We start from the raw sequence: 25,485 nt of genomic DNA, 5'->3' as shown, positions 1-25,485 counted from the left end.
ATGTCATTGCCGCAGAATATTTTTAAGAATCCTTATTATTATTATTCTTATTTTATCGTATGTAATTGTTCCAGTCAACTGCAGCATTTTCATACATTTGTTACACCATTTAATATCAGAGATGAACAATTTTGTGGAACTACAGTACCAATTTCTAACATGGAGTCTCTTCTTTTTGCAATTTTTAACACTGCACCTTCATCCTTTACATAAAGTTTCTAGTTATGGCCATTTTTGCATACTTGTTTGCCAGGTAAAAGATCTCTTTCTTGAAACAATATGACACCCATCTCATTACTTGGTAAATTAGAGACTGCTAATAATATCATATTCACACACAAAAAAAGCAATGAAATATATTTTTAAATAAAGAATGCCTATTTGAAAACCCCATGAAAAATGAATAATATACGAACACCTGGTCACAGCAAAAATGCAACCTGGTGCTAATATACACTGAAATGCCGTGAGGTATAAGAATATGCAGCTGGTGCTAGCATACAGTCACATGGTGAGGTTTCAAAACACACAGCCAGATTTTGGTGAGATACCTCAGTTGATTGCCCATTTAATCTCGAGGCCACTATAACAAAGAAGTATCAAAAACTTTTTATTCCAAGTTTTTAGAGTGAAATTGTTATTATTTTTTGCTATTAAACTCAATTTTAAAACTGACACATTAGGGATCTGCATGCAATGGAAAAAACTGTAGTAAAATTACTTCAAGAAATCAGTTTTTTTCAGTAAACTGAAAACCTGCTTTGAATTTGTTTCTAAAGTGATTGCTGCAAAATTTCTACAAGAACAAAGCTAACTTAAAAACCCACTTTTAAGTTAGCTTATCAACTGTTTTCACAAAAAGTGCATTATTCAAAAATAAAATATGCATGTATTAAGTTTTGCAATTGTAATTCATCATTCTTTTTCGCCCGTAAAATATTGCCAAAATGTGCCAGGGTTATTGTGCTAGCATGAGTACTAGAAAATCATTGCTTTGAGAAGTTACCCTTACATAAACACACAAATAAAAAAGTTCAATTATGGGATACTTCATTATTCAGTAATTATGTATTAACACATCCACTTAAGTAAAAATAGCCAAATTTTCAGAATGTGCCAAAGTATGGGAGTCATGAGCTTAACAATTCTTCAGTTTGAAGACATAATGCCACCACTGTCATATGTTTCTAGCCGAAAGGGACATTAGCCCAGGAGGATTAGTATTAGTTTTGAAACAGCATTTTGCGTCTAATCACTATAAACAGATGTATTATTTTTTAGATTGTTGCCACCAAATATTATCACTCTGCATAATATTTAAAGAAATTAAATAATAAAGAATCTGCATGAATGTATGCATGTTTCTCATACCGTGAAAAGATAATAATACCTAGGGCACTCAAATTTTGAATAACATAGTTCTCCACCTGAATATGGGTAACTAGAAGCCCAAATCTTGAATTTCTAATTTGCTTTATTGTCTATTTCATATTCTGTAAAACTTTAATGAATTTTTGATTAACAAACACTAAGATTTCAAAATGAACAAGGGAAACACAGTAAAAATACACTGTCATCAACGGATTCTTTGCAATAGTAAACCCATGAATTGTATTAAAAGAGTAACAGATATCTGTTCATTCGGATGAAGAAGAATTATCACTATTGTGCTCATTACCTACATGCTACTGTAAATATTTATGGTTACGACCTTTTAAAGTAAATGTACATGAGTTATCTAACTGATGAAAAGAATATTTGTGAAGAGATTTCAAAAGAAAATTTTCTAGTATTCATATTATACAAAATGAAAAACATGAATACTCAAGTCTGTAAAAGTTTACAATTGGGTGCCCCTTGTTTTCTTTGGAGATTCTTTTCTGACTTCAAGATTGGAGTAAAACTGGATATTACGGTCCAGTTTGGCATGTTTTCAAAAAATTGTCAAGTCAGCAAATCGGTTGTTTTTGCGCATTTTAGAGAAAACCGTCATATTAGATAATTGCGAATTTGAATGAATTCTGAAAATATGCAAATATATCTAAAACAGGACTTCAAGAAAAACAACAAAAAAGGGGGAAGTGCAGAATCACCCACTGCTTGGCGTGTTTGTAAGAATTGCACATACTTGGTATCCATGTACACATCCACCGATTTACACTTTAAAAAAATTCCAGAATTGCACAAAAATGGCATTGCACGCTCCCTTTATCCATGTACACGTAGACCTATTTTCACTTAAAAAGGTCAAAGAAAATTGACAGAAATCCAATTCTTCTTACTCTTGCAAACGCCAAACAAACAAGTGGGCGATTCTGCACTTTACCTAAAGTATATTAAATATTGCCAAAATGTGCCAGGGTTATTGTGCTAGTATTACTTTACCTAAAGTATATTAAATATTGCCAAAATGTGCCAGGGTTATTGTGCTAGCATGAGTACTAGAAAGTTAATAACTATGTATTTTATAGAATGAACAATATTAAAAGTTTTCATAATATCATATACCATTTTTAAGACAGTAGCAAAATGGAGTAAAGCATTTTATCACAAAATTTAAGAAATTGTAATAAGCAGTAAATGAGCAATAAATGACAGGAAAGCATTGATTCGTATTTAAGCCAAGAGGTTGCCAGATTTAGCACAATTTCGCTTCACTTCGCGACTGGACCGTAATCTCCAGTCTAGACCAAAATTGGTGCCAGGAAGGCACAATTTCAAGAAGTCCGCTACACAAAACAGTGTAAGTTTACAATTGGGTGCCCCTTGTTTATTGGAGATTCTTTTTTGACGCAAAGATCGGCGCCAGGAAGGCACAATTTGGCTCTAGTGTAGAATTGGGTGCCCCTTCGATTGGCGACTTTTTTTAAAAAATTTTGCCGATGAAACCTCACTTCTGGTTACCATGATAGTTTTAACTTTGTTTTAGCTTCCCGATTTTATTTAAATGAAAATAGATTGATGTGTACATGGACATATTTAAAGCAGTGCGCAATGCCTAGTTTGTGCAATTCTAGGATGTTTTTTTAAGTAAAAACAGATCGATGTGCAATTCTTTGACTTCTTATTTTGGTTTTGTGTAGCGGCCATCTTGAAATTGTGGGCTTTAGTGTAGAATTGGGTGTTCCTTCGATTGGCAACAAATTTTCTTCAATTTTGACGTGAAACCCCATTTCTGCTTACCCTGATAGTTTAACTTGTTTTTAGTGTCCTGATTTTTTTTAAGTGAAAATAGATCGATGTGTACATGGACAAAGTCGAGGCAGTGCGCAATGCCTAGTTTGTGCAATTCTCTGATTTTTTTTTAATGCGAAAATAGATCGATGTGTATATGGATAATGGATTAATGCAATTCTTTGACTTCTTCTTTTGAACAGTTTTATCAATTCTTGTTTTGTTTGTGTGCTCAGAGAATTGCACAAACTAGGCATTGCGCACTGGCTCGACTTTGTCCATGTACACATCGATCTATTTTCACTTTAAAAAAATCAGGACACTAAAAACAAGTTAAACTATCAGGGTAAGCAGAAATGGGGTTTCACACCACAATTGGAGAAAATTTATTGCCAATCGAAGGGGCACCCAATTCTACACTAAAGCCTTCTTTTTTAGAAGAGAATTTGTCAAAAAATTACTACCTAAAGCTTTATAAAGTAGATATTTCATTACACGATAATCGAAACATAAAATAATAAGGATAAATGGTGCTTTTAGCGGCAATTCAACACAATAAAACAGTGCCTTTAGGAAATCTAAGACTACATTCATGCATATATAAAAGCTTACCGAGCAGGGAAGAAGAAAAAATGAAAGAAAGACAAAGCTAAGTTTTAATGCGTTTTGTACAAAACACGTAGAAATTCATTTATTTATTTATTTTTTAATTCCTCAAAGTATGATTTCAAAATTTCCTCGGTATGATAACAAACCGGCAGTAGGAGTAGTAGTAAAGATGTACAGAAAACACAAATATAAATTCAGAAAAATGCAAAACTAGGCATAAGAAAGCTACTGCATAATAATTTCATGTTATGCATCTTTTATTACATAATTGCGTCAAAAACAAAAACAAAAGTAAATCACAGTATCCAGAAAATATATTACCGAAAAAGTATTTTAGGCACATCTACGTTAAAATGACATCAGCAACAAGCTAGAAGCTATCGCTTTTTAATTTTAAAAAGATAAGTATTCAATGAACTTATTTTTATTCATTGATTTCTATTCAGAATCATTGTGATGTCATGAAGTCTTACATCAGCTGGTTTAAAATGAGTAAAATTTCCAAAATTAGTGCTGAATCTGGCAACACTCTTAATTGTTTGTTTCTTCACGAAGCAGTTGTGTTAATGCTATTACTACATAGGAAATAAGTAAGTGTAAATAGAACGTATTTTTAATATATCTGTTGTGTGGAAGTTCTAAGAATTATATCGTATGATTCAATGAATGAATGAATTAAGAAATGAAATTGTTTAATGTCTGCTGTAAGACATATGTATAACCCTGTTTTAAGGTTTTGGGAGCTTTATTTAATATTATAAAGATTATGTACGTTTTACTAATGGCAGAGTGAATTTCTCATTACGTATAAATAACTTATGTGCTTTATTTTATGTAGGAAATACTTAAATTAATATAATGAAAATAGATATATAAAAGTAGAATCTTCCGTCCATGGAGATTAAGATTTTGAGGTTTGATATTTTTCCGAAATATACAGTATAATACAATGATAAATAAATATTATTTGAGTAAGAAAGCTACATAAATATTTTCAAATTTATGTCGTTCTTTAATCAACTGGTCGTTTATTAAGAATGCAAAACATGGATATTTAGTTTTCACATCATTCTGGGTATTCTAAGATTTAATTGGAAAGAAGAGACATCAACATAGAATTCAAAATTAGTCAAAAAAGCAGTTTAAAATTAGCTTTAATTTTGAATAAAACTATATCATTTTGAGGGGGATCAGATATAGATCTCTTTTTTAGGAGCAAAACATTTTTTGCACCTGTTAGGCTAATTGAATGTACAGAACTCATGAGAGCTATCTACCTAGAGGGAGCAATGCACTCATGGAGAACTTTCTGAAGGACGCCAGCTCGTATTCATATTATGCTGGGGGCAACTTCAGAAACAAACCATGCAGCCAGCCGTTTCACCTGGACGCCTATTCTATGATCACTGGATCTGTCTACAACTTGAGCGAACAACATTGACTCAAAAAAACCGGTATGGACAGCCATCACAACTTATCGGAGAAAGGCGTTCTGTGATCCTCAGTTGGTGGGCGGGTGGGTCCATTTAACTTTACTGAAAGGGGACAAGGCTTCAGGAGCTTTAGACCAATCACAGTACAGACGAGTGATGAAATTTATAGCGTGCGCTGGCTGAAGTTCTAGGAATATTCTCCCGTTATTTCACTAACTCACACGCTGCATTTGTAATTCGAAAAAAATTGCACAAAACAGTATTATGACCAACATGTAGCAGAATATGCTGCTGTGTTATGTGAAGAAAAATCCCTTTTGGCTAATCTTTGGAATATGGTAACAGGTAGTTTGGTGACATTTTGGTAAGGCGATAATGGTTACTAGCTAAGACTTTAGCAGTGTACATGGATAAAGTTAAGAGTATGCGCAATGCCATTTTTGTGCAATTCTGGGATGTTTTTTTAAGCAAAAATAGGTCGACGTGTACATGGATACCGTGTATGTACAATTCTTAAAAATGCGACAAGCAGTTTGCGATTCTGCATTTTCTCCCAATTTTGCACCTAATCTTCATCATGATTAAGCACTTTTGTTCCATAAAAGTTCTAGCATAAGCGTAATTCGGCTAGCAGATTGTTGAAAAAAATGTTGAGTAAAAAAAAAATTAAAAAAAAAAATGCCTGTACTTTGTGAAAACAAAATGGCGTCCAAACAAAAACTAGCAGGTGTCTGTAGCAGGGTTGGTTGCCAAATTTTCGCCAAAAAATCACCAAGTTACCATAATCCAAAGATTAACTTCCTGTTTTTTAAGAGGAAAGTTAATGCAGGAATTTAGACCTAAGAAATAATGAGTGATATGGGATACCACGAAAGCAATGGTAAATAGATAAGAGTAAATAAATTAAGCTTACTTCAAATCCTTTTAGAAATAAACAATTTTAATCATTTAAATTTATAATATGATTAATTTGCCTTACAATCTAATAGCAAACTGTTTTTTTTTTTTTTTTTTTTTTCATGCTTACATTAAAACTGTTTTCCTGCAATTTATTTTACAGTTACTATTGGAAAAATATTTCTTTAAATAAGAAATTAGAAAGAAAATATTTCTTTCTTAATATTTCTTCCTTTTTTTTTATTTTCTTTTTCTATGAAAATTATTTCTTTCAGGAAAAGAAATAAAATTCATTCGCTATTACAGTATGGCCGATTGCTGCTGCATTCAACTATCACACACCCATCAAAATGCTTTATATTAAATAATTTATTCTATAATTAACATGAAAGAAAATGTTTTTTCAACATGAAATATATAACCAAAATTAAACTAATCTACTCTGTATGTGTGATTAATTCGTTTTGCAATTTTTGTCACACAATTACTAATACCTTTTTTTAATATTACATTGCTGTTACTTTAATTTTATATATATATAAGAACTGCTCAGTTTAAATAATCTTCCTTCTCAAAAGATTTTATTCTATGAAAATAATTAAAAGATAGTAATATTTTCACAATGCAAGTACTAAAGTAAAAATAATCACTGTAGGCCTCCTGCAGTTCAAGTCCTTGTCAAACCAGCGTTTCAACACATTTTAAATAGAAAACTAATAATAATCAATATTTCTTTTACAATATAAAAATGAGAATGCTATGAACAGTATTTTTTTTTTTTTAATTTGCAAAGAAACAATGATTTTTTAATACTATAATAGGTTACAAAAGTATTATTCCATGAACAAACCCTCAGTCTTATAGCATTGTTACTTTATAGCCTAATACAATAATAATGCAGTGTAATTCTGCTAACAAGCCTACCAGCCGCCGAGCGGTAGAGTCGCTGAACGCAGGTAGTTTGGTTTGAGGTTCGAATCCCGCGAACGAGCTGGCCTGCGTTTTTGTGGTTTTCCCCATGTGTAACGTGTATACGAGCCAGTTCCCCTTAGAAAGTCTTCACTTAGAAACCAGTTTTAAAACGTAATACTGCATGCTGATTAAGTTAGGCTTAAATTGTATCAAATTAGTTACTTATTATTTGTATGCCTAGTTCTTGTGCATGCTCAAGGCTTATTTGTATCCAAATAAATATATTCTCCCATATACATAAGACGTATCCAGGACTGATGCAGCCCCTTCAGGTCCTAAATTCTAAAAAATTTGCTACCCCTCAATTCTGCATCCCAGTGTCTTCACTAAATTCTAAAGATTTTGCCATAATTTAATTTTGTTGCTCAGTGCATTTCTAAATTCTTTTAAATTCTGCCACCTAGTGTGGCCACACCAGCTCTGGCACCAGTCCTGAGTTTATCTAAATAACAAATCAGTTACTCTCAATTCAAACATCACTAAATGTAATCTTTTGGCCTATAAGTATTTAAAAAAATCTGTTTTTTTCACATAGAAAGAAGTATGTTAAATTTTGTACTTCACAGTGCAATTAGCTGAAGTCTGTAATCATTGCCAACAATAATGTCAACATAAAAGGTTATACTATTTGGTATTCAATTACTAATATTTTGTTTAATATTGAATAAAATTGGTACAGTCAAAAGTCGTTAATCCGGACTTGTCGGGACTTCGGCGATTCTGGATTATCGATTTTTCCGGTTTATAGATCATCAGTTTAAATCTCGTAAGATGGCATGCAAAAATTCTAAAATTAAAAATATGAAACCGTAATTTATGAAATAAAGAACAATTATGATCTAAAGGGTATCAAAATTTACAAAAAAAAAAAAAAAAAAAAAGTTTAATATTTATTTGTTTACTTTATTAAACATTTCTTTCAATGTAAGTTGTTTAAGTTGCTTCGTTTTATGTGATAATACTTTCTCTTTAATTCTATAAACAGACATAATTTCTTGTTCAGTTACAAAGTTTCGCTGTTCAAGTCCCGTTAATTGCTGTGCCGAGAATACCGACTAACTTGTCAATCGAAATTTTTTCGTTTTCACTAACCTCTCTGTCACATTCTTCATGTCTTTATCCATTTTTTGCAGCAATTCCACTTTTGTTTGTTGGACATCGAAACATACTTTCGTTTTGTAGATCCTTTGGAAGTTCCAGCATCGGAAATTCTATTTGACATAATCGAAAGTTCAAGTTTACTTTTATAAAATTGCTCTTACAGTCTGCAAAAAATAATAAGCGGGATCCAATTCGAAGATTAAGGAACAACGCAATCATTAACATTAACTGAAATAGATTATTAGATAATTTTAGCTTACACCGTTCGTTATACATTAAACGCGCAGGCGAAAATGTATTCTGCACTTGCGCACACGCATATGCGTAGTATTCAAGGTCTTACGCGCATAGCGCATGTGCCAATGCGGCGCATGCGCAGAAAGTTTTTAGCTTTGAGGTCCGGATTATAGATCATTCCGTATTATGGGTGTCCGAATTAACGACTTTTGACTGTACTTATCCGATCTCACCAAGCAAACTTTATTGGTGACAACATACAGTATGCACATAAAAAATGTTAACAAATGTTAGTTCTAAGAAATTTTTTTATTTTGAAGGCATAAACATTTTAATATCGTTTAAAATTTTGTAAAAAGCCAATAAATAAGAACAATAAATTTGTAAAAATGCATTAATTTAAGAATTTACTATGCTTTCATGGTTGACATCCTGATTCGCCCGTTCATATCACGTGATCCCAAATGATCTCATCTCACGCAAATTATGCTACAAAAATCTAATTCTTTCAGTAATTATCTGAATTAATTTCAAGTTAAATCTTGATTTGGACTGCAAGAATTATTTCAATTTGTACGAAAAGTTTACTCAGAAATTATATAAAACTGCAGTGCTTTACTTCGCTAGTGCATTCTCATTAGAATTAATGCATTTAAACTTGACTTTGCCTTTCCTATATTTTTACCTTCAGGTGAGTGGTATGATTGCATCCAAATCGACTTAATTATCGCGAATGGCCTTAGGGCACAAAATTGAATTATCGGGTAAAAATGTTATCTAACTGTATGCAGTATTGAAAGAAACAGTGAAGCTGATAAGAAATGGCTACGACTTGTTTTAAAAATGAGGCGTAAAAGTTACCAGTGAGGATATTCCGTTTGGCATCAGTTGTACCATTATTGGCAACTTTATTGCCTACGCCGGTAAAACGAAAAAGTGCCATAATATTTATTTTTAATATTCATCACTGCATGAATCATTTCTCAAGCTGCCACATGTTGATAGTCATGCAGTGATGAATACATCCAACAATGTTACAATGTAGACTCTTTCAGTTTGAAGTGCATGCCAAGTAAAATGGTGCCTACAGGGCCAAATTATTGATCACACAGAGTTATGCTAATAAATGACTGTTTCTTTGATATGGAGGTATTTTATGCAAAATGGAATTAAGAATCGAGACCCACTACATGTTTTATTTTAAAAAAGTATCACATGTGTATGCGTAAGGCATTAAAAAAAAGGTTCTTGTTGATTTGCCGATATGGATTTTAGATCATTATGGATATTGGTTTTCCGGATTTTGGACTTTGAACTGTACTGAAACATACTTTGTTATACCGTTACCATAATGAAGATATTATTAGTTATTTTCTTGAAATTCCAAGATTATTCATATAGAGCACATTATTTGATTCAAATTATTCGTGTATAAGTCGGTTAGTAAACTAAAACATATAAATGAATGAATCATTTTAATTTTTATTAATTGGTTTATTTTGTAAGTTTTACTCTTATTTTTCATTAACCAGTTATTTAATAGGTTGATCTTTACATTATGGTAACTTGGCGATTTTTTTGCAAAAATTTGGCAACCAACTCTCTTACAGCAACCCTCTATTTTTTTTCCCCGCCGCCATTTTGTCTTCACGAAGTAAAGACATGTTTCTTTTCTTCTTATCTACTGAACACTTCTTCCAACAATCTACTAGCCGAATTACACTTATGCTAGAAATTTTATCAAACAAAACTGCTTAATCATGACAAATATTCACTGCAAAATTGGGGAAAAGTGCACAATACCATACTCCTTACGCGTTTTTCAAAATAACACATACACATAAACCATGTACACGCCGACTTATTTTTACTTAAAAAAACATCCCAGAATTGCACAAAAATGGCATTGCGCACACTCTTCAATATATCCATGTACACTGCTTTTTTCTCATAAATTAGAAAAATTTCACGAAAATACATGACAATTTTCTCAATCTTTAAACCCGGTAAAAAGAACATATATGAAATTACCTGATCGCGAAAAAGTATTTACCCTTTACAAATATGAACATTTCCACATATAAAATAAATAAAATATCCAAAAACGTTTACCTCTAAATCATCTATTACATTATACACGTCACCAATGAATTCATACCGCAAGCATTACAAATACTTAGTATCAAATACTTAGTATCAAATATTTAAATTATTTCCATGCACATTTATTTCAACTTAAACGTATACCAAATTCCTACAAACATAAAATTCACAAAATAACTATCATTTAATTAAAATATCACTAAACCATGTACACGTCGACTTATTTTTACTTAAAAAAACATCCCAGAATTGCACAAAAATGGCATTGCGCACACTCTTCACTATATCCATGTACACTGTTTTTTTCTCATAAATTAGAAAAATTTCACGAAAATACATGACAATTTTCTCAATCTTTAAACCCGGTACTTACTTTACTTAGGGCCATGAGATCCAAAAATTACACAACACTGTTTCACACAACACAGAATAAAGCTAAATACAAAATTTCCACATTTTTTCCCCGATTTCCCCCCTTTTCCGATTAAAGAACCGTAATTCGTCCATTAATATCACATGACATATCCCATGATCTCTCATTTCCCTCACGCAAAATAATGCGTAATCGGAACTGAGTATTGCTCACATTATTACCAAAGTCCCAGGTAGTAACCTTTTATCGCCTCCAAAATGTCGCCAAACTACCAGTCACCATATTGTAAAGATCAACCATTTAATATTTTGGATCGTTTAGATTCTAAGACAGAGCATGTTTCTGACTGTGTGTACTTACTTTTCTACCTACTTCTAATAGCTTGAATTTCTTCGCTTTGCATTATTTGCTGCCAATATATGAATATCTACACTGATTAGGGTCAGGAGCCAACTTCACATTAAATTGATTTGTGTAGTCCTTGATTACTAGCTTATTTAAATTTCAGCTGACTACTATTTTTAAGTTATCTTATCATAAATGCTAGCTGAGTGTGTGAGCACCAGGTGCGCATTTTGTTCTACTCTAGTTATAATATAAGGATCCTTTAAACTTTTTCCAAATCTCGGTTGTTAATTAGTATAGACTTAGAGATAATTCACTCTCAGTCTACCTAAAGTTTGAATATAGTTTATGATAGTTAAGGAGACCAAACTTTATAATTTCTAGTAAGAAAGCGAAAGTTGCTAATAAAACAGCATATGCTAATATTTCTCTCTTTTCCTCTATCTATATTAGATAACATTTACTTCAACATGGGATCAAAATATACATTTTTGCTAAGATCGGATAACTTATTTTAACAGATAATCAGGTATATTAAAATTTCAGACTTCTTGATTATTTATGTAGCTTTTGATTGGGGCTGTAAGACAGACAGATTAAGTTTACATTTCTGATGCAACAAAATTGATAACTTAATTATTTTTTAAAACCAATCATAAGTGCGATAAAATTTTTGGATCTTGAAAATTGTACTTTGAATTGAAAACTCTCTTAATTATCAAATCTTTAGACTGTTATCCTTAACTTATTTAATTTGTTTAATATCACAAATATTGTAGAATCATTTTGATCTTAAAAATATACTTGGTTGACAAAATATAAGAAAAATTTTTTTGTGCTACTTTTTGCTTCCACTCGACTTTTCCATCATAAAAAATTCCCTTTAAATTAATTCTCTTCTCTTTTTTAGTATTTACAAGTGAAATTCTTTTTCCTATATTTAAAATTCTCGTATTCTATATATTTAATCTATGTTTTACATATTCAGTACAAATTTCAAGATCTAGAAATCGGTAGAATCTCTGTGGTTTTGGATTTTAAATTATCAGTTTACATTATTAGGATGACATGTATAAATTATAAAATTAAAAATATGAAATAATTGTTTATAAATAATGAAGCATTTACAATGTTAAAAAAATAAAAATTTACAAAAAAAAAAAAAAAAAAAAAAAAAAGCTCAATGTTTGTTTTATTAATTTTTTTTTTCAATATGTTTCTTTCAGTGTAAATTATTATTTTGTTTTTCTGTTATAATTTCTCTTTAATTTAATGACTGATGAGTTCCATCATTTTAATCCTGCGACAGCAGTGTCAAATATTCACACTAAATTGTCAATCAAAATCTTTTCATTCTTGTATTCCTTTCATTCATTATCAGTAGTGATATTTTCTGGATTTAAAATCATATTACAGATTATGCCATCTGATCAGTTGATTGGTGATTTGGGCATTGTTATTACAAACGAAACCTTCTGTTATATTACCTTCATTTATTATCACGTCTCCAGGTTTTTCATTAATTCTGTTGGTAAAAATTTACTATAACCCCTTGGCAAATTGTTTCTTTTTTGACACCAAGATTGGCACCAGGAAGAATCGATGGCAATTTCAAGATGGCCAAAATAAGAAGTCAAAGACTTGCATAAACTCTGTGTCCATGTACACATTGACCTATTTTCGCTTTTAAAAAAAAATCAGAGAATTGCACAAACTAGGTGTTGTGATTCACTTTGTCCGTGTACACATCGATTCGGTTTTCACTTAAACTCGGGAAGCTAAAACAAGGTTAAAACTATCATGGTAACCATGAAAAATTCGCCGCTGTCTTAACACAGAGAGACGGACAAATAACCAAAAATTAACACACGGAGACTAATAAATAAATGAAACGTCAAATTTTTTAAAGTACCTTTTTTTTTCACATGTATACGTTTAGGCTTCCCACTGCCATCTTCTCCATCTTCCAGGTAAGCAATTTAATTAAATTTTTCATCATTTCGGCTCATCCGCTGTTAATAAACATTCATTCTCTTACCTACCTTAGACATACTCAAATGATGGTACCCACAGCAAAATAATAGCAAGTTCAAAATCCAAGACCATACCACGCACAATCAAGCAAACACAACAACTGAAAATCAAACCCAAGTCCATACAAAAAGGTTACTATTACAAAAAAATAGCTCAAATCTAAATTTATCACAACATGTTTGGCGATATTTGCAGAAATAACCCATTTTTAATGACAAAAGCTAAAAAAAAAAAAAAAATTCCTCAATGCTAGTTTCACCAATATTACTGACATTAGGGTTACCGAAAAACCTATTTCACACAGCTGGGTTCCAGGTTTCATGAACAACCAATACCGCTTGACGATTTTTTCAGACATAAACCAAGGGGTACCATACAGTAAATATTAGCCAATTCTGTTAATTGGAAAATTTTGCATTCTACGACTTTCTAAATCTATGCCAAAATAAGGTTGATAATTTGCTTAGTTTTGAAATCGTACTTTCTCAAGCGCAAATATCAGCAACGCCATTTTCTAGTTCCAAGGCCACTGTAGAAGGCAAGTTCTAAATATACTTTTACTTTCATAATCTGCTACAGCTCCATAATTAGAAAATATTTCTAATTAAAAATTCAAATTTTGATTTTACAACTATAATAATACAGTCAAAAGTCGTTAACCCGGACTTGTCGGGACTTCGGCGATTCCGGATTATCGATTTTTCCGGATTATAGATCATCAGTTTAAATCTGGTAAGATGGCATGCAGAAATTACAAAATTAAAAATATGAAACCGTAATTTATGAAATAAAGAACAATTATGATCTAAAGGGTATCAAAATTTACAAAAAGAAAAAGCTTAATATTTATTTGTTTACTTTATTAAACATTTCCTTCAATGTAAGTTGCTTCGTTTCATATGATAATACTTTCTCTTTAATTCTATTAAACAGACATAATTTCTTGTTTAGTTACAAAGTTCCGCTGTTCAAGTCCTATAATTGATGTGTTGAGAATACCGACTAATTTGTTAATCGAAATGTTTTCGTTTTCAATAACCTCTGGGTCACTTTCTTCACTATCGGAAGCGAATTATAATGACAAGGAACTTGATTTAAATCATATCAGTACATCGAGATGAAATACTACACTTAGTACGGAATTATAAACCAAATAAAATAAAAACATCTGCCCTGAAGATAAGGATAGTGCTGACAGATCAACTTCCAATCCCTGGCTTGAAATTGATAAACAGATTTCGGATTTCAAAACATACTTTCGCTTTGTAGATACAAATTACATATTAGTAAATATATATCTGAAACTCTATTTGACATAATCTTTCTAATCTATCATAATCTAATAATGACGTTTCTCCCCCCCTCTGCCGCAGAGCAGCGTGAAATTGATAAACAGATTACGGATTTCAAAACATACTTTCGCTTTGTAGTAAATATATATTGGAAATTCTATTTGACATAATCAAAAGTTCAAGCTTACTTTTATAAAATTGCTCTAACAGTCTGCAAAAAATAATAAGCCGGATCCAATTCGAAAATTAAGGAACAACGCAATCTGCAACATTAACTGAATTAGATAACTTTAGCTTAGCGTATAACTCCGTTACACATTAAACGCGCATGCGCACAAACATATTCGCAGCCATAAGGGTCTTACGCGCTCTCGTAAACGCCTGTGCGCATGCGTGAACGAGACGCATGCGCAGAAAGTTTGTAGCTTTGAGGTCCGGATTATAGATCATTCCGGATTATGGGTGTCCGAATTAACGACTTTTGACTGTACCATGCTAAAAATAATAAGATAGACAAAATTGTTTAAGTAAGAGCACAATTTGCTATGCTAATTAAACTTGATGTCTTCTGAGTCTAGTTTATTCTCTCTCCTCACAGTTATAGCAACAAAAGAAAACTGGTATTGGGAACATCCCACTCCAAACGATGTGTCTTGGGGCTTCACTTATTGTTTAGGTTAGAAGAAAAATTTTAACCGCCAAATTCCACAACCACTCAAGAGCTGAAATTAAGGTTGGGTCATTGCTTCATCAATCAGTGCATTGTCATTGGTCATGGTGGCCACGGTCCTTAGTCAGCAGTTGTTTGAATATGACACAGGAATATCAGCTAATTGGGAAGAAAATCCCTGTTATGACACACTGTCTTTTCCTGGATCACATCTGTATTTTATTATATTCTTCATTACTAAATTCCATTAAAAAAATGCTAGTGGTTTGGATATTAGTTTATTCCAGATTTTGGACTTTGTACTATACATAATTTTTTTAATATGTGTATTATTTGTAATATATACTGTAATATATTATTTCTAATATAAATCGTATATTTACTTTGTGTATATCCTTAGTTTTAAAATTTTATTTGACATTTTGCTTATTTTAATCTTTTCAGACTAATCATGTACAATGGAATTGGTTTGCAAACCCCTCGGGGTAGTGGAACAAATGGGTATGTACAGCGAAATATGTCATTTGTTCCCAAAAGTCGGGAAAAAGTAAATTATAAGACAGAAGAAGATATAAAAAGATTGGATGCATTGGCTAATAAAAAGCCAAATCAAGGAATTCTAGCCCATGAAAGAAAGCGTATGATAGAACTGAAATGCGTAGAAATGCAAGAATTAATGGAAGAGCAAGGGTAAGGTATATTATTAATATTAAATTTATTTTCAGTAAAAATAAATACCATCATTATTCTCTGGTCCCAATGAAGATTAGGCCAAAATGTTAGCCAACCACTGATTGAATGGCTAAAATCATAAAATACAGTCAAAAGTCATTAATCCGGACTCGTCAGGACTTCGGCGATTCCGGATTATCGATTTTTCCGGATTATAGATTTTTCCGGATTATAGATCATCAGTTTAAATCTGGTAAGATGGCATGCAGAAATTATAAAATTTAAAATATGAAACCGTAATTTATGAAATAAAGAACAATTATGATCTAAAGGGTATCAAAATTTACAAAAAAAAAAACCCTTAATATTTATTTGTTTACTTTATTAAACATTTCCTTCAATATAAGTTGCTTCGTTTCATGTGATAATACTTTCTCTTTAATTCTATAAACAGACATAATTTCTTGTTCGGTTACAAAGTTCCACTGTTCAAGTCCCGTAATTGCTGTGCCGAGAATACCGACTTACTTATCAATCGAAATGTTTTCGTTTTCAATAACCTCTGGGTCACTTTCTTCATTATCGGAAGCGAATTATAATCACGAGGAACTTGATTTAAATCATATCAAAGACGGAGTACATCGAGATAAAATACTACACTTATAAGGAATTATAAGCCAAATAAAATAAAAACATCTGCCCTGAAGATAAGGATAGTGCTGACAGATCAACTTCCAATCCTCCGCATGAGATTGATAAACAGATTTCGGATTTCAAAACATACTTTCGCTTTGTAGATGCAAATTACATATTAGTAAATATATATCGGAAATTCTATTTGGCATGATCGAAAGTTCAAGCTTACTTTTATGAAATTGCTCTAACAGTCTGCAAAAAATAATAAGCCGGATCCAATTCGAAGTTTAAGGAACAACGCAATCTGCAACATTAACTGAATTAGATAATTTTAGCTCAGCTTATACCTCCGTTACACATTAAATGCGCATGCGCACAAACATATTAGCAGCCGTAAAGGTCTTACGCGCTCTCGTAAACACCTGTGCGCATGCGCAGAAAGTTTGTAGCTTTGAGGTCCGGATTATAGATCATTCCGGATTATGGGTGTCCGAATTAACGACTTTTGACTGTACTAGTATTTCATCCCAGTTTTCTATTTTCTTACAAGGTCCAGTTTTTCTTAAAAAGTTCTCTGCAGAGATAGTCAAATACCGAAAATTCGCCGACTCCTGAAATCCGCATTTTCTCTCAAAATATAAACATTCAGTTTATAAGTTCCGGAAACTGCAATATTGAGTACAAAATATCGCAGAAAAAATACTTACCCAATATTGACGTCATAATTACCAAATAATAATGAATCATAACAGAAATACCAAATTATTGACATCATGATAAAAGTTTTTTCTTCTCTAATCTCTGCATTGAGGTTAGAAAGCAGACGATTCGTTCAACTCTTCTTTCAAGTTCATGATTCATATTGTTGTATTTTCTGAGCTTTGTTATTTCACGAGATTATTTAGTTCTGCTTTTTTTTTATTTGCATATTTTGTGGATAAATTAAGAATATTTTAAATTTCAGCTCTTTTTAATACAATTACAGATTAGAAAAGCAGTCATGATTTTACTGCTTGCAACGTTGAAAAACGTAAACATGTTGCCTTGACGGTAATGCAAAAAGTGCAAATTCTGCAAAAGATGGAGACAGGTGCTACTCTTTGGTTTATAGCAGAATCGTATGGAATTTCGATGGGATTGTGTATGATATATGGAAAAATAAAGAAAAGCTGTTGTAATTTTACAGCAACACTGATTCTAACAACGGAATCCGAAACCGGAAATTTTTGCATGAGGTGAAATCGGCAAACTTTGTTGCTGTGTATATATAATGCAATGAATAATATAATCAATTTATATATGTAATAATAATTTAATGCATATAATAAGTTATTGCAATAATGTATATAATAATTTAATTAAATGTATCTAATACACCTTATTTATTTTGCACTTATAGTCTGAATATTATGATTTATCTTTTCTATCCTGAAATCTGCAAAATCCTAAAATTTGCATAACCTCTGGTCCCAAGCTTTGCGGATTTCTGGAATTCTACTGTACTTCCTTAAAGAGTTAGCCACTAGCCCTTATACATTGTGGTTTTATGAAATATTCCAATCAGTTCTAGAAGTATCATTTTTGTTTAGTCTTCTGTGTGCATTTGCGCGTTCTTGTATATGAAAGTTAGGGGTTTAAGAAAAAAAGAATGTTTTAAGAAATATATGGGTTTAAGGAAAAAAGGCATTTTATGTGAGGCAAGATTTTGAAAATTGGTGAAGCCATCAAATTCCATCTAATTGTCAAAGGACTTTAAAATTATCATTAAACTGATGAATCCTCTTAATTAAGCTTTAAATACTTTCATTGTAAAATGCTAAAATTTTTATTTTTATTACCTAATTATCCAGCTCTCATTCATGTCCTAGGCACATGCATGCAACAAAAATATTACGTAAAAAAATTTGCAATAGAATAGCTACAATTTAACATTAAAAATAATTTCATAACTGTCATTGTTTGTTTCAAATGAAGGAAATAAAAACAGTTGTTAAATCAAGAATATCATTAAATTACGATTGAACACTAATGCTGGAATGTAACTAATCCAAAATGCCTCTTTCTGATTTAACAAAATTAAGCTTGTCTTATATTTATATTTTAAATTTTCCCCTTAATTTAAATAATATTGTTACAAAATGTCCAGGTGCGGTAAGGTGACTTCCCTGAAAAGAAGGTTTAGGTTTGCCATAAAATGACAAGGGAAGGCATGATTGCCTTATTTGGTGAGAAATCGTCCATTTGACGACAAAATTGGCAGTACAATATGGCATGGACAGATGGAGAACCTTCTGGAACAAATTCTTACCGGTTTAGCCCCGAATGTTCTCGAACACAAGCCAAAAACTATGTAAACCGTGCTGGTACGCGAAGAGTCAGTGTGAGATAGTTTCGAGTTAGTCGGTCCGGGCAACGAGTGCGGAGTGGGTCATCAAGTGCATCGAAAAAGTCTCTTAGTGTATCGCGGTTAGTGCATCGTCGAGAAATTTTGTTGAGCTCCGGGAACGACTGAAGAGTCGTGAGCTGTGCTTTGTGTGTCATCGAGTGCATCGCAAGTTGTAACGAGAAGAGTCTCAAGAGTATATGGAGCTGTACTCTGGTGCTTTGCAGTGAAGCTGTCTCCACCGTTATTGCCTGACAGTGTGAAAGCTATGTCACTCATTGTTCCAGCGAGTTTATAGTAGATATTTGATGACTGTAAAACATGACTTTGGAGCTCTCCTGAATAATATTGGTAAGTAAAGTGTGTTTCGATACTTCATCAAGTGTCGTCGATATTCAGTCAAAATCTATGAACCTTGTACAAAGTAAAGGAAGGAACAAAAACGTAACAATATTAAAAATATTTTTAAAAAGCTGTTAATTTATATGAAAATGTATATTGTCTTATAATGTTCAGCAAATATGTAACTTACAAACATTAATGAAGAACTATTAAAGTTACCATCTTTGTTTTATTCTGGAGCAGTAGCATAATCATTGTATATTCTTCTTTTCCGATAACAAACTAAATAAGTATAGTTACATTATGTCAATCCCATCTCTGCCTTCTTTGACATAAAATACCTTTTCTTGCATTCTGATGATTACGTGTTTGGTATAAAAAAACGAGTAATTTTGTAATTTGGATTTATCAAATATGCATATGAGTTGTGATCTCTTTCAATTTAGATATTTGTAATTTTATATTTAAATATATAAAATGGGACTAAAATATACATTAAGGATAATTCAGTACTTTCCCATTATGCACCTGCAACGCTTTTTGGTGTTTGTGAAACAGAAGCTAAACGCATGCCAAGACCCAATAATTGTAACTAAAAGTTAATAGGTTGGCATCTATAAACTATTCTTAAAATTAGAAATTGTTTATAATTAAAGACACAGAGTTTTGCTTCTCTCTCACAGGCATCAAAATGCCTGGCAGATGTATAATGGAAAAGTTGAGAGATGCATTTGACATGCTATTCCAAGAGATGCAAAATATTTAACTCTATCACAAACTAAGCACTGCTAAAATAGCCTAAAATGTTAAATTGCATTAGAGTAAATTCAAATAATAATAACATGGAATACTTCCATGTTTGAAATCCTTATTTTTTGATTTGCTCAGTAGAGACAGCTATAGTTTAAGCATCTCCAAAAATCAATCATAACTTGATTTTTTGAATGCACTGGTGAACTACATTCCAGAAATAACATCCTTGTTTCTTAGTGTTTTGGAATTGAATATTTGACAATTTATTGTATTTGTTGTTTTCAAGCATGATGAAGTCATGTTCATCTTCTGGGTAGGTGTTTAAAATTTTAGGTATTAATCTCTAAATTTTATATTTCATAACATTATAATAATAACAATAAAAATATTAATAATCATTAATATTGTGTGATAATAGAAAGTATTATTTGTATGATATTTTTGAATAAATCGTAACTCGATAATTACATATGCATTCAAAGTTTTATATTTGAAATTTAAAATACATTCATAAATAAAAAATCTTAAGTAAAAGTTTAGAGGATTGATTAAAGGCTTTTAATTATTTAGAGTACATTGATGATTCATCTTCAAGCTTTAGGAAAAGTATTTTTTCATGATTATGGAATCAATTTAAAATACGTATTGAGTCGGAAAGAAAGTAATTTTGGCTTTTTAGTGTGAAATAAAACTGTGCAAAAAAACTTAAACTACACAAACTAATAAAAAACAAACTTTTAACAAGTGAAATAGCTTCCATTCTGTTCGATGACCTTTTGCCCTCTCTTTGAAAACTTCATAATTTCACGCTGGTAGAACTTTTGGTCTTTATCAGCAAAAAACTAAACCAACTGCGATTTGAGGTCATCATTATTGCTGAAATTTTACGGTTTAAGAAGTTGCATAAACTTTAAAATAAATAATAATACGATGGTGCAAAGTCAGGGCTGTATGGAGGGGGGGGAATGTGACATCACTTCCCAGCCAAGTCGCTAAAGATGTGTGAAGCCTTGCATTGTCATGGTGAAACATTAATCTTTTGCAATTTAATAATTCTGGCCTTTTCTCTTTGATTGCTTCCTCCAGTTTCATAATCTGTTGGTATTAAACATCTGAGTTGATCGTTTTGTTGCTTGGAAGCAGCTCAAAGTACATATCATTTTTGTAATCCCACTAAATTGGTACATGATCTTTTTCTGGTGTAATTTAGCTTTCAATATGATTTATCCTTCTTCATCATGCTTGAACCATGATCTTTTCCCCATTAATGTTATTCTAGACAGTCCATTTTTCATCACCAGTGATATTTTGTTTGAAAAAAGGGTCAACTGCATTATGTTTGAAATGCATATTACAAATATTGATTTGTTAAGTAAATTTCTTTCAATTCATGCGAAAGCCAAATATCGAGTTTCTTAATGAGTTCAAGACGTTTTGCATGATTTTCAAATATTGCATGTGATATTTTTGCAATTTCTTGCACAGTTATATAATGATTGGATTCATTTATGCATTTGATTTTGTCACCATCAGCTTCAGAAGGTTGGTGCCAACACCAGTCATCTTCCAGTGAAAATTCTCCAGAGTGAAATTTGTTAAACCAGTTGGGTTCTGCAATCAACATCATAAATTTCACATATCTTGTTGTGGTCTTCAGCTACTTTCTTGCCTTTGTACAAATGAAAAAGTAAAACATTTTTACGAAATGTCCAGGCGCGGTGGGATAGCTTCCCCGCAAAGCAGGTTTAGGGTTGCCATATTTGGCAAGAAATTACCCATTTGGCGACAAAACTAGTGATATGCCATAGATGGATAGAGAACCTTCTGAACGAATTCTTACCGATTTCGTCCAAAATGTTCTCAGACACAAGCCAAAAGCTATATAAACCCTGCTCGTACATGGAGTGAGTTGATCGTTAGTTATTCTGTGCGGAGTCCATTGAATTGACAGTCGGTCAGCAAGTGTCTCGTAGTCTAGTGCCGAGTTGGTCATCGAGTGCACCAAAAGTTAGTTACTCTTAGTGTATCGTGAGTTAGTGCACCGTCAAGTTTTTTCTTAGAATTTGTTGAGATCCCGGAACTGAGGAGTCGGAAACTGTACTCTAGTGCAGTGCAAGTTGTAGCATGGAAGAGTCTCGAGAGTACGTGGAGTTCAGAGAACGACCGGGCAGAGTTGGGAGCTGTACTCTGGTGCTTTGCCATGAAGCTGTCTCCACCATTATAGCCTGATAGTGGGAAGGCTGTGTCGCTGATTGTGTCAGCATGTTTATAGTAGTTTTTCAATGACTGTAAAATGTGATTTTGGAGCTTTCTTGAATATTACTGGCCAATAAAGTGCATTTCGATACTTCATCAAGTGCTGTTGTCATTATTCACACCAAATCTGCATGAGCCCCGTACGTACGTAAAGACGAAAAAATATGCAACAACTGGTGTCAGAAATGGGATTTGAGGATGAATGCCAGTGACAAGAATAATGGAAGAACTATTAAGACAGCTCTTGACTGCCTTTCCTGAATTCCAAGAATAGATGGAAGACGGACATTTTGATTCTCAAGTGCCTGAAGTGGAAGACAGTGAAAATGTTAGGTTCGTAGAAACTGATACTGAAGTTACGAGGCAAGTATTGAACCACATAAAAGTTTATGTGATGCTGAGACGGAAGAAGCTGATGTACAACTTAAGCAGAGTGCTCCAATATTGCAAGAAATTTCACTGACTTCTCAAACTATGTGTGTGCCTCATAGTGCAGGTTGTGCAGACAAGGACTTGATTCAAAACCTGGATACTTGTGTTTGTGAAGAATCAGGTTCCGTTCATGACTTTGATGCAAAAATTGGAGCTGGTTCCCAGGAAAATGAGAAAAAGGAACATGTACCAGCTGCTAAAAATACCAAGGTGAAATGTACGCATGCTGTGAATGAACTACAGAGTGGTGAACAGACTGTTTCAGATCCTCCTGTGGACAAAAGTCTGAAAGGACTGAATATTCAGACTGTGATAGGCAAAACAGAAATGCATCTGAGAACTGCAGTGGAAAAGTATGTGACCCGGGTATAACTTAATGAAAAGACTGAGACTGAAATTCATTCTTAACTTTAATTTGTATAATTTAAAATTGCGTGTGTTTAATTTGTGTATGTACAGTCAAAAGTTGTTAATCCGGACTCGTCAGGACTTCGGCGATTCCGGATTATAGATCATCAGTTTAAATCTGGTAAGATGGCATGCAGAAATTATAAAATTAAAAATATGAAACTGTAATTTATGAAATAAAGAACAATTATGATCTAAAGGGTATCAAAATTTACAAAAAAAAAAAAGCTTAATATTTATTTGTTTACTTTATTAAACATTTCTTTCAATGTAAGTTGTTTAAGTTGCTTCGTTTTTTATGTGATAATACATTCTCTTTAATTCTATAAACAGACATAATTTCTTGTTCAGTTACAAAGTTCCGCTGTTCAAGTCCCATAATTGCTGTGTCTACCGACTAATTTGTCAATCGAAATTTTTTCGTTTTCAATAACCTCTGTTACTTTCTTCGCTATCGAAGCGAATTATATTGACAAGGAATTTGATTTAAATCATATCAAAGACGGAGTACATCGAGATGAAATACTACATTTAGTAAGGAATTATAAGCCAAATAAAAAAAAAAAATCTGCCCTGAAGATAAGGTTAGTGCTGACAGATCAACTTCTAATTCATTGCGCTCCCACTGCGGCGTTAAAGATAAACAGCTGTAGCGTTAAAGATACACAAAGTTTAGATAAACAAACGTTAAAGTTTAGATAAACAAAGGATATGCCTTTATTCATTTTTTGCAGCAATTCCACTTTTTGTTTAATGAACTTCGAAATATACTTTCGCTTTGTAGATCCTTTCATATTAGTAAATATATATCAGAAATTTTATTTGACATAACCAAAAGTTCAAGCTTACTTTTATAAAACTGCTCTAACAGTCTGCAAAAAATAATAAGCCGGATCCAATTCAAAGATTAAGGAACAACGCAATCTGCAACATTAACTGAAATAGATAATTAGATAATTTTAGCTTAGCTTATACTGTCTGTTATACATTAAATGAGCACTCATAAACGTATTTTGCGCACGCGCACAAGCATATTTGCAGCCGTAAAGGTCTTGCGCAGAAAGTTTGTAGCTTTGAGGTCCGGATTATGGGTGTCCGAATTAACGACTTTTGACTGTACATTGTGCATGGTGTAAATATTTGTTTCTTTAGTTATGTTATCTGTATGTTTTAAAGCAATTTGATTGTATCAAATTTGGCTTCTGACCAAGGGTTGTACTGCCCGGGACATCCAGTCCTTGGGAGGGAGCAGTGTTACGAAATGTACAGGTGCGGTAAGATGGCTTCCCCGCAAAGCAGGTCTAGGGTTGCTATGAAATGGCAAGGAAAGGCAGGGTTGCCACTTTTGGCGACAAAATTGGCGATATGCCATAGAGAGAGGGAGAACTTTCTGGAACAAATTCTTATCGGTTTAGCCCAGAATGTTCTCAAACACAAGCCAAAAGCTATATAAACCCTGCTGGTATGCAGAGTTGATCATCAGTTAATTAGTCCATGCGGAGTCCATTGAGTTGACAGTCCGTCAGTGAGTGCCGAGTTGGTCATCGAGTGCACCGAAACAGTCTCTTAGTGTATCGCGATTAGTACATCATCGAGAGAGTTTGTTGAGCTCCGGGAACAACGGAACCGAGGAGTTGGGAGCTATACTCTGGTATATCGTCAAGTGCATCACAAGTTGTAGCGGGGAAAGAGTCTCGGGAGTATGTAAAGTTCCGGGAACGACCAAGCAGAGTCGGGAGCTGTACTCTGGTGCTTTGCAGTGAAGCTGTCTCCACCATTATAGCCTGATAACCTGAAGGCTGTGTCACTGATCGTTTCAGCGTGTTTATAATACGTCTTCGACGACTGTAAAATGGGATTTTGGAGCTGTTTTGAAAAATACTGGCCAGTAAAGTGTGTTTCAATATTCTATATCAAATGCTGTCATCATTATTCACTCCAAATCCACACGAACCCCATACGTATGAACATAAAGGAAGAAAAATAATAATATATGTTGAACCCATGTTAAAGTTGACTGTAAACTAAAAGTTGTAATAACACAGAATTTGTTGTTGTAACACAGAATTTGTTTCTATGACAACCTAAGTTCTCAACTGGAATAATAATTTTGCCCATACAAGGTGATAAACAAGCCTAGTTTTCAGCTGGCACTCATTTTTGGCTATTAGTGAAAGAACGTGACAATTTTCTTTTGTGGTGGTGGCTGTAATGTGAAAAAAAGCATAAATCAAAATGCAGTTTTCGGATTTTTATGATTTTTATTATTTATATTATATTTTATTATTATTAGCTGCTGGTACCAAAAAATGCCTAAAGGGAACAAAAACCAAATATTAAATTTTAAACTGAATTTTACTCTG

The 25,485-nt window shown here is 32.6% G+C and overlaps 2 protein-coding genes across 5 annotated transcripts in view; one reads left to right on the top strand and one right to left on the bottom strand.

Annotated features, from left to right (window-relative positions):
- Nucleotides 1–3,945, bottom strand: part of thoc6 (THO complex subunit 6) — a 51,050-nt gene extending 47,105 nt beyond the window's left edge. The window contains exon 1 of the mRNA XM_085811780.1: nt 3,787–3,945. The gene's annotated coding sequence lies outside the window, so the exon portion shown is untranslated. The remainder of the gene's footprint in view (nt 1–3,786) is intronic.
- Nucleotides 3,946–4,284: 339 nt separating this feature from the next.
- Srrm234 (Serine-arginine repetitive matrix 2/3/4) overlaps nt 4,285–25,485 on the top strand; it is a 209,637-nt gene continuing 188,436 nt past the window's right edge. For all 4 annotated transcript variants that reach the window (XM_085811777.1, XM_085811775.1, XM_085811778.1 and 1 more), the window contains exons 1-2: nt 4,285–4,373; nt 15,685–15,930. In XM_085811777.1, the coding sequence (XP_085667903.1) occupies nt 15,692–15,930 (239 nt within the window). In that variant the 5' untranslated portion in view covers nt 4,285–4,373; nt 15,685–15,691. The remainder of the gene's footprint in view (nt 4,374–15,684; nt 15,931–25,485) is intronic.

This window comes from Stegodyphus dumicola, chromosome 2 (genome assembly GCF_044657685.1).
Source record: "Stegodyphus dumicola isolate Sdum_Otavi_A_Nest chromosome 2, ASM4465768v1".
NCBI classification, from domain to species: Eukaryota; Metazoa; Arthropoda; class Arachnida; order Araneae; family Eresidae; genus Stegodyphus; species Stegodyphus dumicola.
This window is presented reverse-complemented; position numbering and strand designations above follow the sequence as displayed.